The 14,456-nt window shown below is 41.4% G+C and overlaps 1 protein-coding gene across 1 annotated transcript; it reads left to right on the plus strand.

Moving 5' to 3' along the window:
• The first annotated feature begins 339 nt into the window (after positions 1 to 339).
• tgfbrap1 (transforming growth factor, beta receptor associated protein 1) lies at positions 340 to 11,122 on the plus strand. Its single transcript, XM_085347452.1, has 13 exons — positions 340 to 557; positions 1,934 to 2,644; positions 5,388 to 5,582; positions 6,194 to 6,348; positions 6,529 to 6,611; positions 7,159 to 7,339; positions 7,414 to 7,574; positions 8,103 to 8,160; positions 8,258 to 8,401; positions 8,653 to 8,796; positions 9,675 to 9,834; positions 10,032 to 10,483; positions 10,675 to 11,122. The coding sequence occupies exons 2-13, from the start codon at positions 1,948 to 1,950 to the stop codon at positions 10,861 to 10,863; spliced, it is 2,619 nt and encodes an 872-aa protein (XP_085203578.1). The 5' UTR covers positions 340 to 557; positions 1,934 to 1,947; the 3' UTR covers positions 10,864 to 11,122.
• The last annotated feature ends 3,334 nt before the right edge of the window (positions 11,123 to 14,456 follow it).

Below are 14,456 nucleotides of genomic sequence, written 5' to 3' on the forward strand. Positions count from 1 at the left end.
CGCACTTGTCAGCTATGAGCATCACCAGAGATAAAGATCTATATTACTTGTTAATGAATGAAATATACTGAAATATTTGTGTTTAGTCTTAATGTCTGTGAAGGCTCTCAGTCACCCATGTCATCGTAGTCTGAGGAGCTTGGAAGTCCAGATGCTTTTCTTTCCAAGCTCCTTAGACTGTTTAGTTTAAATATTTTATATGTGAAGAGGTAAACAAGGAATAGTACTGATGCACCTGCCTCACAATAACACTGCTCCAGGTGGTTTCTTAGCAGTGGCTACTGTTGAAAAACTCGTAACAACGGTGAACGCACCACTATATCACCTGCAGCCAGCAGGGGTTCAATGCAAATGGGCGGCGTTTCATATTGGACAAGCAGGAACTCTCTGGCTGCCATTCAGCTTGTATTATCCGGCTGTCGGTGCGGCAACGACCCCCAGCAGCATGGCAGTGTTGACGTTTAGGTGTGAGTTCATGTCCTGGTTTTCGGAGTACTGAGGCTTTTCTGCGTGTAGTGACTCCGGCCTGCCGTCCCGAGCGCCGCCTGCATTGATAGGTAGGTCTGCTGTCTACGCCAACTGCTCCGGGAGGAACTGGGCAGGGTGTGGACGCACAGAGCATCATGTCAGTGAAGGGGAGATTGACTGGAAAATAGGTTGATTTTCCTTGTGCGGGCACTCCGTGAGGGTTGTAGCCTTGCAGCTTTAACCACACTGGAAATGTAGCCTAGCTTTAAATTAGCTTGCTAGCGTTAGCATAGCAAGAGAACAGTGTTTAGAAGCTAACTTTAGCCGAAAGAGCTCAGCTACGTGGTACTGAAACAACCTATCAGATTTAAAACTGGCCACGGCTTCCTGACATGACTCATATCCTAATGATGACTCTCTCACCTTCACACAGTCACTGTCAACAGTGATTTTCTTTTTCGCTGCTGCCTCTGTGTTTGGGGAGCTAGCTAGTGCTAACACCATTAGCTCGTACTGTTTGAGCATGAGGGTGTGAGGAGATCGATCTCTAATGGGTCAAATATAAATGAGTAAACTATACGATAAAGTGTTACTATAGTAGTGTAACAGGAAACTCAATACAATTGTGCTGTTGATATAAAACCGCATATCTGCTTTGTTAATCTTTTTGTGTCAGAACACATAACCTTTCACGCAACCCAGATCCGAAATCTCATGCCTTTAAATGTAAACACCAGCAATCCTCAGCTGTACTGTCAAGGAGAGACTTTAAAGAAATGTCAATCTCCTTATCTTAAAGAGAAAACGTCTTAAACAGTATCTTCTGCTCTTTATCAGGCTCTCGGTTGTAGGAACAACAGGTAGGCATAGAAGCCCAAACCTTCCTTTTCTTTACCTCCTTCAGCTCATCTGGCAGGGAGGCATTAAAGTGTTGAGATGTAAACCCTCCAGTGTATCCTGGTTCTGCCCTGGGGTCTCCTTCTTGTAGGACATGCCTACAAAACCTCATCTAGAAGATTTTTAGGAGGCATCCTAATTAGATGTCCAGCACCTTAACTGGCTTCTTTTTATACGGAGGAGTGGCTCTACTTCCAGCATTCCTCCTAAACGACCAAGCTCCTCACCCTCTAAGGGAAAGTGCAACCACCCATCAAAGGAAGCTTGTTTCTACCACTTGTATCCGATATCGTTCTTTTAATCACTACCCAGGGCTTATGGATGTGGGAGGGCGTGGGAATCGACCTTTCAAATCGACAGCTTTAAAGCACCTTACATTCACAGACTCACACATCACACATGTAAAAATTCACATACATGTATAGTTTTATGAATAAATTATATGCTGAGTATATCCAGAGACTTAATGATTCCTCACAGGGAAATGTTGTACAGTCCGCTTTCCACATTGATTATTTGAATTTGTCTGCAGCTTTGCTGACGCAAACTTATTTTGTACCTCCTGTAGATGCCTTGGCCAAGATGAGCGTGAAGGCTTTTGAGCTAGTCCCCGCTGTGGAGCGAGATCTCCTAATGGGCGACAAAGCTCGCATCAACATTGAGTGCATTGAATGCTGTGGAAAGCACTTGTACGTGGGCACCAATGACTGCTTCATCCACCACTTTCTGCTGGCTGAGGTCGCCTCCTCTAAAGGGAAGCCGGGTTACTTGGCTCAGAAGTTGCTGCACAAATACCTTGGCCTCAAGAAACCTGTTGCTGAGCTGCGGGCTGCTTCTGCTCTGGAGCGTCTCATAGTGCTCTGTGAAGGGTTAGTGTTCCTCGTTGACATGGTGACGCTGGAAACGGTGCCCTCGGCAGGTGGAGGTGGAGCCAAGATCAGGGGCGTGGCATCATTTTGTGTTAACGAGAACCCGGTGAACGCCGATCCGTTCTGTGTCGAAATGGGCGTGCTATCCTCCAAACGGCGGACAGTCCAGATTTACATGGTGTACGAGGACAGAGTGCAGCTGGTGAAAGAGTTGACAACGCCCGAGCAGCCCTGTGCTGTCAGTCTTGACGGTTACTTCTTGTGCCTGGCTCTTACCACACAGTATATGATCCTGAACTACAACACGGGAGCCTCCCAAGACCTCTTCCCTTACAACAGCGAGGAGAGGACACCCATTGTAAAGAGAATTGGCAGGGAGGAGTTTCTCTTAGCAGCACCTGGTGGTCTGGGTAAGTCAGAACAAAAACAGTCCCTGCAGTGAATACTTGGAGTTTTAAGATGATATCTCAATGGGTGACAAATTAAAAGAAATTCCAACACAAGGGGCCTTAGTAAGAACAGATCAGCTGCGCGAGTGTGTTTTTCTGAGAAGAAATACATTGTGCAGGATGTATTATATTAAATGTTTAGTCTGTTTGAAGCTGCAAAAGTTGTGACTCTGTAGTTTAACAGACTTATTTCAAATCCAGATACAAACTTAGTCTTCATGCAAATTTGATATGAGGTCAAAAAGCACAAATTGCTGTGTTTTGGATTAATGATTGTAAAACAGAATTTTTCTGAATCAAGATTACGGATCCTTTTTTGGATGAAAGAAAGACTAAAGCTTAAAAAAACCCCACTAGTAATATTTGTGATCCTCCTATCATTGTGATTGTTCAGTACACAGTGATTTCACACCTACTGATGTCTTATCTTGAACATAATCTACTCTAGAGCAGGTTTGTCCTGCAGCACAAGTTTCCATAGTAATCTGTTTCTTTTAATTGAACCTTCTTGAATTAAAGGTGAATCTACCAGGATAAATCCAAATCCTGCTTTGTAGTACAGAGGATTGTACATTAAACATTCTCATCTTCATGAAATAGTTTGATAAGGACAACCAGAGGCATTGTCATGTTTGAAGGGTCCACTCCCATTGGCATAGAAATGTTTCATCACAGGATGAAGTTCATCAGCTTTGTGTTGCTTTTAATTTCTCTCTCTAAACCATGTAAAGCACTTTGCTCCCCACAGCATTACACAGTCACCAGCTCCATTCACTGCAGCGCTCCGGGTTCAGCCTTTCTTTTATGTGTCACACATCTGTGTGAAAATACATTTCAGGCATTTTGTGTAGGCTAACATCTCAAAATAAAGAGCGTATTGTTTTGCTCACTATCTCTTAAATGTTGTGATTCTCCAAACTTATTTTTGGGGCTGTTTAAGGGAACATGTGCATTAGGGCTGGGCCATATTATACCGTTCACGGTAATACCGGTATAATGTTAGGCAACGATAGGAAAATGAAATATCGCGATAGAATGGGAGTAAAACGCGCATGCACAGTGCCTTTGTTTTCATACGCGGCCGATTGTTGAGTGAAACAGATGATCCAGAATTGGTTTGTAAAAATGGTGCAACTTCCGTGATGTGGAACTGGTTTGGTGTTTGTCCGTCAGATACACAACAAAGCACATTTTTTTGCAGAACATGCAAGCGGCCGTTGTTATTGTCGTATTTGTCGGACTAAGATGCTCTTAAATCTGGGAGTAATCTGGGTCCTAAACTCCGTATACTTCAGGTCAAACAACACTGCAGCATCACTTAGAGTTAAAAACTGTCTAAATTCTTTCATCTTTAATAAAACGATCAGCATTGCTGCTTTACGAGGTGTAACTATAAAGTTTAACTTCCAGGCATCCATGAAAACAAAAGTTATTACATTTAACGGAGTTAGAAGTTAGCAGGAAGCTAGCGGAAGTTAGCTCGCTAGTTTCGCTAGTTACCTAAGCATGATATTGCATGTTCTGACTGAGAGATTTCTGAAAAAAATCAAACGTACAGCTCTGCTATCACTTGCAACATAAATGAAGACAGGAAACTAAACAGCAGTGACGTTTGTAGGGTTACTGAAGTTGGGCTAGCTGGTATATAATGATGTGCTACGTGATCGCTAGCGACACAGCTATGTTAGCATAACATAAACAGTGAAGCTGGAGGACGAACACTAACACTTTTCCACTTATAAAAGTTAACGTGAAGGTTCTTCATGGTTAGAGACAAATGCAATCGCATGGCAGGATGCTGTAAACGGACCAAACTTCAGTCAGGAGAACAACTGAGATAATCCATCCACAATACGAGGTTAGTCATTAATATACTGCAACAACATGGGAATAGAGCAGCTGCCAGAGAATTCAACATTAAGGAATCAAAGGTACAGAAGTGGAGGAAGCAAGAAGAATGAGTTTAATAAAGTTTGATTTATCTGACTGCTTTGTTTCGCTTAATGTGCCTTATAATCCTGTGCACCTTATGGTCCGAAAAATGCGTACTGCACACTGCAGTTTAATGTTGCAAAGCACCTCTTTTTAACTTCAGTGGATATTATACATGGTTATGCTCAGGACATGTCAGCCCATTTCTAGTGGAAATGCCTTTTGGTTAAACTTTCAGCAAGCAATTTGCATTTGTACTGTTACATTTTTATAAAGCTTTAATGTACATAAAAACCAGCTTCTTGTTTAAGTGAATATAAATGGAAGGTTGTCTTTTTGCGCTAGTAATGTTGTGGAGTTGTATTTTGTCTCGCATCAATTATATCGTCGGTTATATCGTTATCGCAAATTTTCAAATATATATCGTGATAAATATTTTTGGCCATATCGCCCTGCTCTAATGTGCATTTCCTTTTTAAAATTAAAGTACTGTGTGTAATTGGTGGTGTCTGAAGGATCAAATTGTGTTCTGTAACTTTGACAGCATGTGTGCATCTGCTTGTTTATTAATAAGAATCACCTTGGGGTTTTTTATTATTGGTCAGCTGTAAAAAGCTGAGGGGGAATGGTTGTCACTCTGCTGGGAAGGCAGGCAGAGTATTGATCCAATACCGATACCAATGCTCGTATCGATACCTGAATCGGTCCGCCCACCTATACTTAACATGTCCATGTTGATCATTAAAACTGCTTTTCCACATGCCATCTCCAGGAATGTTTGCCAATGCAGAGGGTGTATCTCAGCGAGCTCCGGTCAGGTGGTCAGAGAGCGTGATTGGTGCCGCTGTGTGTTTTCCATACGTGGTGGCGTTGGACGAGAGCTTCATCACCATCCACAGCATGTTGGACCAACAACTTAAACAGACCCTTTCATTCAGGGATGGCCATATTTTGCAAAACTTTGAAGGTATGTTTGCATATTGCTTGTTTCTAATGTCTACCAAAAGGTATCACAAATGGGAATTACTATTTAAGTAAATAGCATTTTAATTTCCTCAAGGATTAGGTTTAACTAACAGGTACTTTTTTGATGCAAAGAGCTCCTGAAAAGTGCGTTTGAAAAACAGGAAAGGATTAATAAGTGATATGGGGATGGAAATAGTTATTGCTTTGGCTGACTGGACTGTGTAACCAAAACTGTTCATCAGAAAGCGTCTGGATGGCGCTGTGCACTCAGGTCTCAACTCTTAATGGGATCTGAAGCACTATCGACCATTTCTTGCTACAGAGGATTTCAGTTCTGTGTTAAAATGAAACTTTTATTCTGCTTGGCTTTAGAATAAAAGCATTGAAGTAATATGAAGTCATCTTTGAGCTTCAAGTGCAAAACGACACTCATATGTGCTTGAAAGTGAACTTGAAGCTCTGAGCTAAAGCTCTCTGAAGCTTTCCGTGCGCTATATATTATCCCTGGTTTGGCTGCAATCATCAGGTGCATGCAAAGCTTTCAATTTATGGAGCTGTTGTGAGGAAAAATCAGTCTGACCCCTCAGTGCTCTGTGTTTGTGTTTTTTGTAGGGAAGGTCATTCTGGCTTCTACTAAGGCCGTGTACGTCTTAGTACCTCTGCCGCTAGAAAGACAGATTCAAGACTTGCTGGCCAATCACAGAGTGGAGGAGGCGCTCATTCTCACAGAGGGAGCGCAGAGAAATATCCCCAAAGACAAGTTCCAGGTAACAACATGTTTAAGAAGATGATATGTTGGCCACACAGTGCACCTGTTGTCACTATTAGAAAATCTTAATATGTTAATTCTGCTTCCTAAACTAATCTTGCTGAGTTTCATTAAAGAGAATATTTTTCACAACTACAAACTCGATTCACTTCTAAATTGTCACTTTCTACTTCTGCAGAATTTGCACAAACGAATCCTCCAGCAGGCCGGATTCATACAGTTTGGCCAGCTTCAGTTTCTGGAAGCGAAAGAACACTTCCGGTAAGTCTGGGTCAGTGCTGGTCAACCCTCAAGTCATCAGACAGTTTTATTGACATTTATGAGAATGCCTGGAATATATTTTATAAAAGAATCATTCTTAATGGCTCCAGTTTTTTCTTTTTTAAATGCGATCAGGTCCATAAGATGGATATATTCTTTTGGAGGGGACACTTGCTTTCTACTTTTGTCTCTGAATACATCTGCAGTGGATTTTAGAGCATGGAATGGAGGTGTGATTTTAAGTGTAGAATTTCAGCTTTAATTGAAAGACTTTAATATTGTAATATCACTTACGAACATACAGCCGGGTTACTCTGTTCCTTGAATGTTAAAGAGCTGTGATTAGTTTAGCAAGAAGTACATGACTCACCCTAAAGTTTATCTCTAATCCTCAAAATCTGCCACATTTTGTACATTTTATCAGACTCTTGTGTTGTCTGTGTCTGCAGTGAGCTCATCTTTTCACTCCACTTTGAAAGTTCTGACAAATGCCAGTTAGAGATGTTGAGTTTTTTATGACCTTACTCTTATTTATTTGATCCTTCAGGAAGGGTCAGCTGGATGTGCGGGAGCTGATATCTCTCTGCCCGTTACTGCTACCAGCTTCCTCTTCATTCACGCGGTGCCACCCTCCTCTCCACGAGTTTGCAGATCTCAATCATCTGGCACAGGGTGACCAGGAGAAAGTGTTGCGATGCAAGAAGTTCCTCATAAGTTATTTAGGAGAGGTAACTGGATTCAGACCTGCACACAGTTTTGTCACTTGTCTTGTGTTAATGGTTTTCATTATCTGTACGCGCAGGTACGAAGCACAGAGGTGGTGAACGGCTGTAGAGAGGATGTGGACACTGCACTGTTAAAGCTGTATGCCGAACAGGACCACGACAGCCTTTTAGACCTCCTGGCTTCAGACAATGCCTGCGTGCTAGCAGACAGTGTCCCATGGCTGGAGAAATATCACAAGTTTGTATACTCTTACGATCTAATCTTTTATGTTAACATGATTAAAAACTCAGAAACTGGTCCAACACAGAGAGACTTTATGATCTCCAAAATGTTGTTAATTATAGCTTCATTGATAAACATGCACAATGACCTAAAAGCTTTGGTTTCTAGTGTGTGTGTGTGTGTGTGTGCGTGCTCGTGTGAGCGCATGGTTTGACTGTTGTATAAATGGTGATTAAAGTAAATTAGTCCGACTTCTTTCATATGAAATCAGGCTTAAAATTCAGTAATTGGCAGCAACAATAACACTTGGGAATGACTGGGAAACAGAACTTTAATTATTACAGCTACAAAATTCACTAGAGGGATGGACTGAGATGGGTCTTCATTGGGTAAATGCTCTTCCTTCCTCCCACACTGTTAATTAACACCCTGGTAAAGCTTTAATACTATGTCCAGTTTAGGAAGGCAATTTAATTGCTTTATACAGAAAATGTAATCCTCCAGGGCGGCTTTGGCTTCATTCAGCTCTTTTCTGTCTTTAAGATATTTTGCGCTGGGGCTGCTCTATCATTATAATGGTCAGGATTCAGCAGCACTTCAGGTATGTTTGCAAATTTATTTTTTTTCTCAGTGATTTATGACTGAAGAATCTGCACTAATACGATGTTTATGAATTGAACCCTTTATGTTTCTGATAGTTGTGGATTCGTGTGGCAGATGGGGAGCTGCAAGACCCTACTAGATCTGATCTTTTTGAGTACATTGTGGACTTTCTCTGCACCTCCTCTAATGTGGACCTTGTATGGAAGTATGCAGACTGGGCCCTACGGAAGGATCCCATCGTAGGTTACCAAAAATGTAACGCTGCTGCAGAATTATTAATACTGGTCTCACTTGGAAGTTTTTGAGTCTTGCTGTCTGTCACTAGCCAATGCTTGCACAATATTTCCTAGTTCTAGTGTTTGAGTGTACTTATTCTGTTGCAGTACATTGTCTTAAAGAGCTTAGAGCTTTGCTCTGCAGACAGTTTGCGTCACTTCCAGTCATTTTGCAAAAGCTAAAGTAGTAACCTAATCTCTTTTCTTGCCCATAGATAGGTGTCCACATCTTCACTAAGAGGCATACCAGTAAAGACCAGCCGGAATTGAACCCTGATGATGTCATCACTTACCTGGGAAAGCACAACCAGGCGCTTCTGCTCTACTTGGAGAACCTGGTGCTGGAGAAAAGGGTGCAGGTACAAAAACACAAGCTGTGATGGCTGATAGACAGTGTTCAGGTCTCAGGCTGCACTCCCACAGAATGTTTAAGTATGAGGAGACGTGAAGGCGTGATATTCAGCTGTAGGTTGTTCATATTTTGGCAGCACAAATGCACAGCCTCTGCAGTTAAGTGAGCAGGGGATTCAGAAAAATTGGAAGTGTAAACATTGCTTTCTGTCACATTTAAGGTTAAATAAAACCAAACCTTTCCTGCAAGGTGGCAAAGGCATCACCAGAAATTGTGCGTCCAGTATAAATGTTCCCTAATTCCGACATGAAAATGCATTTGAACACTTGACTAAATGTGAAAGCATTTTAGTGAAGCAGCTCACGTGAGACATGGTAGCTTCGGTGGTTAGCTCTGTCTCCCCGACTTCCCCTTCTAGTCTTGAGCTGTCAGAATTAAGTTACTTCTAAAGGGTGTGCACATCCTTAATTTGGAGCTTAAGTACAAGTACTTTTATAAATGGTTGGATGAATATTTTCATGAGTTCTTGAAGCCTGAAGTCTATAAATGTTTTCACATCAGCGAACTGCTGCACATGCACACAACTGAACACTTGCTGCTGCTCAGTGAAACCACAGTCTGACCTGTGGGCTGCAGACATGCTTCACTCTTGTAGTTTGGGAATAAGATCCTTAAAGTGATCCTGAAAGTAGGCCCCACGATGCCCCTTTTTCATTTTTCTAGCTAACATTAGATTCTAGAAACTTGCTTACCTATAGTATTGAATCATTGTAAATGGTTATTTTGGACAACTCTCATCGTGGATTTATTTTTAGGTTTCCATCTACAGATGTGCATCTTTAAAAGCTTATTTAATTTGAACTGTTTTCATGTTTGTGGATGCAGAAGGAGAAGTTCCACACACATCTAGCTGTGTTGTACTTGGAGAGGGTGTTATCTTTGATGTCACAGTCTCCAAAAGATGAGGAACAGCTGACCAAAGCTAGGGAAAGGCTTCAAGCCCTGCTCAGGGAGTCCGACCTATACCGTGTACAGTTTCTTTTAGGTGAGAAAAATATCTGTTTGTTTGTCTCTAACAGGAGTTTCTTTTTTCTTGTGGAATTACTTTGTAACGTCTCTTTAAAGATTATGAACAAGATTTAATTGATGCGCTCTAACGAGGTCTTGCTTTTCATTTAATTGTGCGTCTGGTGATCATTTTGGAGATTTTCATGATGTTTGGTGTTCTTGTGCTCTGTTCAGCTAAAATGGAGAACTGTGAAGAACTGCTGCTAGAGCGTGCAACACTACATGGAAAACTAGAGGAGCATGACAAAGCGCTGCACATTCTGGTGCACCAGCTCAGAGACTTCCCGTCCGCCGAGGCCTTCTGCATATGGGCCTCTTCTAGTAGAGATTCGGCGTACCGACAGCAGCTCTTTCACCTGCTGCTGGGGGTGTATTTGGATGGGAGCCCTCCTGGGCAATCGGGAGACAGCGGAGAGCTGGAGATGGCGGCAGTGGATCTCCTAAATCGGCACGGGGAGGTGTTTGACGCGGTCCGTGTCCTGCGAATGCTGCCAGAAGGCTGGTCACTTCAGCTGCTGCGTCCCTTTCTGGGTCGAGCCATCAGGGCCAGCATGCACGCCTGCCGCACGTCCAGGATCGCTTTAGGGCTCGCACACTCTGAAAACCTTCAACTGCTGCATGATAGGGTAAGAAACGCATTATAGTATTAAGCTAGATAAGTATATAAATAACTGCTCTACTCTTACGCTTAACGAAACACTTTCATTTTTAATTTTCTGGTTTCACGATCAAATAAACGGGTAAACAACCATGAAAAGTTTTTAACAAAACACCTTAAAACTCCTTTCCCTGTTATTTTTTTTTTTTTCTCGTCCAGTTGAAAGAGTGTAAGAGACCCGTCTTTGTGTCTGAAAAGAAGGGATGCCACCTGTGCCACAACACCTTCAGCGAGCCCAGCGTGGTGTGTCTGCCCGGTGGAGTGCCTGTCCACACCCACTGTGTTGCCCAGAGAGTAAGAGACTCTCCCACAAAGAGACAGTTGACTAATAGCAGTAAACACACGTGAGACCTAACCCTTTTTAAGAAACCTCATGGCTTGGGATGAGAGGCACCAAACTACAGCAGGATGCGCTGAGATTTTCAATGGCTGAGGACTGTGGGGATGACAAAAGCACAGAGCCCCAGTTCCCCTAGTGGGCTCTGCAGCTGTGGAGTTAACAAGACACACAAAGAAGGCTGGGCGACTGTGTGGGGGACTCGAGCGCCGCAGTTGTACTGCACTTTCAGACTTACAGTTTGATTTCTGTTCCATTCTGTGGCCGTCCTGTCTTTGTTTTTTCTTCTTTTTTTTTTTTTAATCCTAAATTCAAGAAACTGCTTGAACTACAGAACATAATATTTGAATCTCATTGCATATATTTCTGAAGCATGAACAGTCTTACACTTTTGGGTCTAATCGGCTCCATATGGGTATTGTATTAATACTGTTCTAACCTGTCTTAACTCGCACATTACAGAGTTGGGTTGTAATGTGAATACTACAAAGGCTCATCAGTACTGATGGAAAAAGTCTGTTGTTCTTTTTTTGTATGTCTTTGACTCTTTGTTCTGGTCTCAAAGCTGCTTTCCCTCCACCCACAATGATGTTGTATTAGTTGGTAACTGACAAGCAGCAATTTGATCCAAACCCACTAAATGATTGTCATAGCAAGGTTTAAACAAATAAACACCAACCTTTTGTGGAGCAGCAACAACATAAAATGTGAAAATAACAGTGCTTCACTTATGAATAAGTGTAATTGGACATTTATTAGACTATACACATCACATTGACCTTCTACAAGTTGCACAAATGAGATGAATCCTTAATGATGTGACAGTTAATCTTACAGCGTAACTGAAATGAACCTGCATACATTTTGTCTGGTTTCAAGCAACAAATAAATAAAATTTCCATTGCCCCAAGCATGCATGCATGCATACATTTTGTTTGTTTGAACAGGCCACTCATACTGTTAGATATCCTAATGTATGCATGTACGCAATACTGAGCAAAACATTTAAGTTGAAGTATAGGCTATTTGTTTAAAATTTGTGTACAAGATCAATCATGTAGAACAACAGGCCACGAACTACAACTCTCTCCATTGAAAGTGCAAAGTGCACCCGTCTCATTTCTGTGATTCAAAGAGCCTGTAAAATTCTCAGCTTTCTCAGTTTTGGATTTGCATTTAATGCAACAAGTGTTAAAACTGCCCGCAGTGAACGTGATAACAAAGATTGTGAGACTTCATAAAAATGGCAGTGTGTCCAAGAGCAGCAGTAGTATGCAATGACATTTAAGGTGAAACACTTGAGGAAAAAATGAACCGTGCACAAAATAAACTGATGGGTAAGTGGGTGAAAGATCCTGCATGAAGTCAATTAACAGTGTCTGTTCTTCACACACCTGTGACATCGTAACAGGAAAAGTAGTCAAGTTAGTTATGGCATCATAGTCTTTGGTCTATGAGAATGAGGTGGACATGCAAAGACAGGCTCCAAACATAAGTGTAATATTCTTTTGTTATGAAAATATAACAAAGGAATATTACACTTATGTTTGTCTTTGCAAGTTGCCTAAACTGTTTAAATGTTTTAAAGATCACAAACGTCCCACTAATACGTTCTTTTTAAAAAGATCATTATTTCACTGAGGTTTTGTGTATTCATTTGAATCCTTTCAGCAAAACACGCTTCAGAGGAAAATGTGTGTGTGCGGGATGTGTATAAAGATGTTTTCATCGGAAATTAAATTAGGTTTGACTCTCCAGAAATTAATTGTTCCAAACAGATAAAAATAAATAAAACATTTCAATTTCAGAAAGAATCTGGCAAGAATGCAGTGTGATAACTGTAATTTGTCTCTATTAATATGCAGGGGTAAATTACTTTTGGCAGCCTTTTCATATTTCAACACAAGAACTTCATCTCCCTGTGACTGTTTCTAAAGACACCAGAAGATGGCAGTAATGTGTCTGAAACCAGAACGCCAGCTGATACCACAATCTCTACAGTTCAATGTTCTTGGCACATGCTCCAGTTTTGAGTTTCAATAAATTCAGCCTGGTTGTTTTTGCATAAACGGGTTCACAGGCAAACAAATAAAGAGCATCACTCATGTCTTTATGTTGGAAAATTAAAAGAACCACACATTCGTGGAAATCACTTTAAGGTCCTTTACCACGGCTCCACTTACTAATGGGTATGCTTTAAATAACAGGTGGGGTGGCTCTGGAATAAAGTGTGTTTTAAACGTGTTTAATCTCACTTTCAAATTATACAACCTCAGTCTGACAGTCACTATAACTGCATGATTCAAAGATTTTTGGGAAAACAAAAACTTACAGCTGTATCAGACTCGCTGCCACAGTGTGCAGGCTGAGTGAGGAACAATGATTTTTTTTCCTGCATTCATAATGAAACGACCAACTAACTAATGCATGATGCTGCACTGCGCTTGTTCCCCTAAAACATCTTTCTCCTCTAAACGTTTCACAAGTGTGACAAAAAGTGTTTAATCATCGGGCGCTGTCACACCTCAGATCACATGCTGTTGCTTAACAAGTCTTCATAACTCATAGCAGGTGGATGTCATGTTTGTGAAGAGAAGATTTGGGCATGTTCCTAAATATCTTTAGAAGGTGAGGCTTTGAGAAAACAGAGGAATGAAGGAAACCCCAAAGTAAACATGACTGTGTCCGTGTGCTGCCCAGAGAATATACTCAATTTAAATCATTGTTGATCTCCATGTTTTTTAGGGGAAAACTTTCATGAATTCAAAGTTGTCCAATCTACTAAAACCCGTGTCTCTGAATGCTGTGGTGGTGTTGATGTTAGCTACCTGCTGCCTATTTCTACATGTAAAGAACTTTGTGCATTCATGGGCTATATTTCTAACTCGGAAGGCTGAGCTTTGTGGATGCATTGGGTTTCACTCCACAGCTGCTTCTGTCTGACGAATTTAGTCATAGCTCGCTTAAAACTCCTCGCCATGACTTCAAAGAATGATGATAAAAGTATTCAGGAGAGCTGTGTGAAAGCATCCTGTCGTATTTTACATAAATATATATCTATACCTCTGTATATACTGCATTTGTATCCCTTTGCTGCTTCCTCCATCAATGCCCGTGTGGATGGAAAAAGGACCAACCTGGTTTAATAAACATGAAACTGCATCAGCTCACAAGTAATTCCAACGTGCATTTTAGCATGATAAGCAGGATTACTGTTTGTTTCTGTTTTTTTCCTCACTTCTTGGGAATTAAAGTTTTTCTGTGGATTAAAGAGTAATAAAAAGGATTTTTTTTAAAAGCAGCTGTTTTGTTGGATGTCAGTTAACCTCTTGAGTGTGAAGTTAAAGCATACATTTTAGCAGCAAAAACTCATTGCCTTACACTAACTGCTAGCTGTGGTGGCAGTTAGAGTGTAAGGCAATGAGTGGGGTTGGGTATTTGTGTCTATGCGGCTGCAGTTTTGATGATCCTGATCACTGACTGTTTTCAGACGAGACATTCACTGTGCAGAGCAACACGAACCAATTGGAACTGGAAAACAACCAACCAAAGGAAAACTGTGTTTCCATCTTGTTCTCCAGCAAACCCGTCCTACCTCTGGAGA

The sequence above is a fragment of the Diplotaxodon limnothrissa genome, linkage group LG1, assembly GCF_057381915.1.
Source record: "Diplotaxodon limnothrissa isolate DT_005_m linkage group LG1, D_limnothrissa_male_GT1.1, whole genome shotgun sequence".
In the NCBI taxonomy this organism is placed as follows: Eukaryota; Metazoa; Chordata; class Actinopteri; order Cichliformes; family Cichlidae; genus Diplotaxodon; species Diplotaxodon limnothrissa.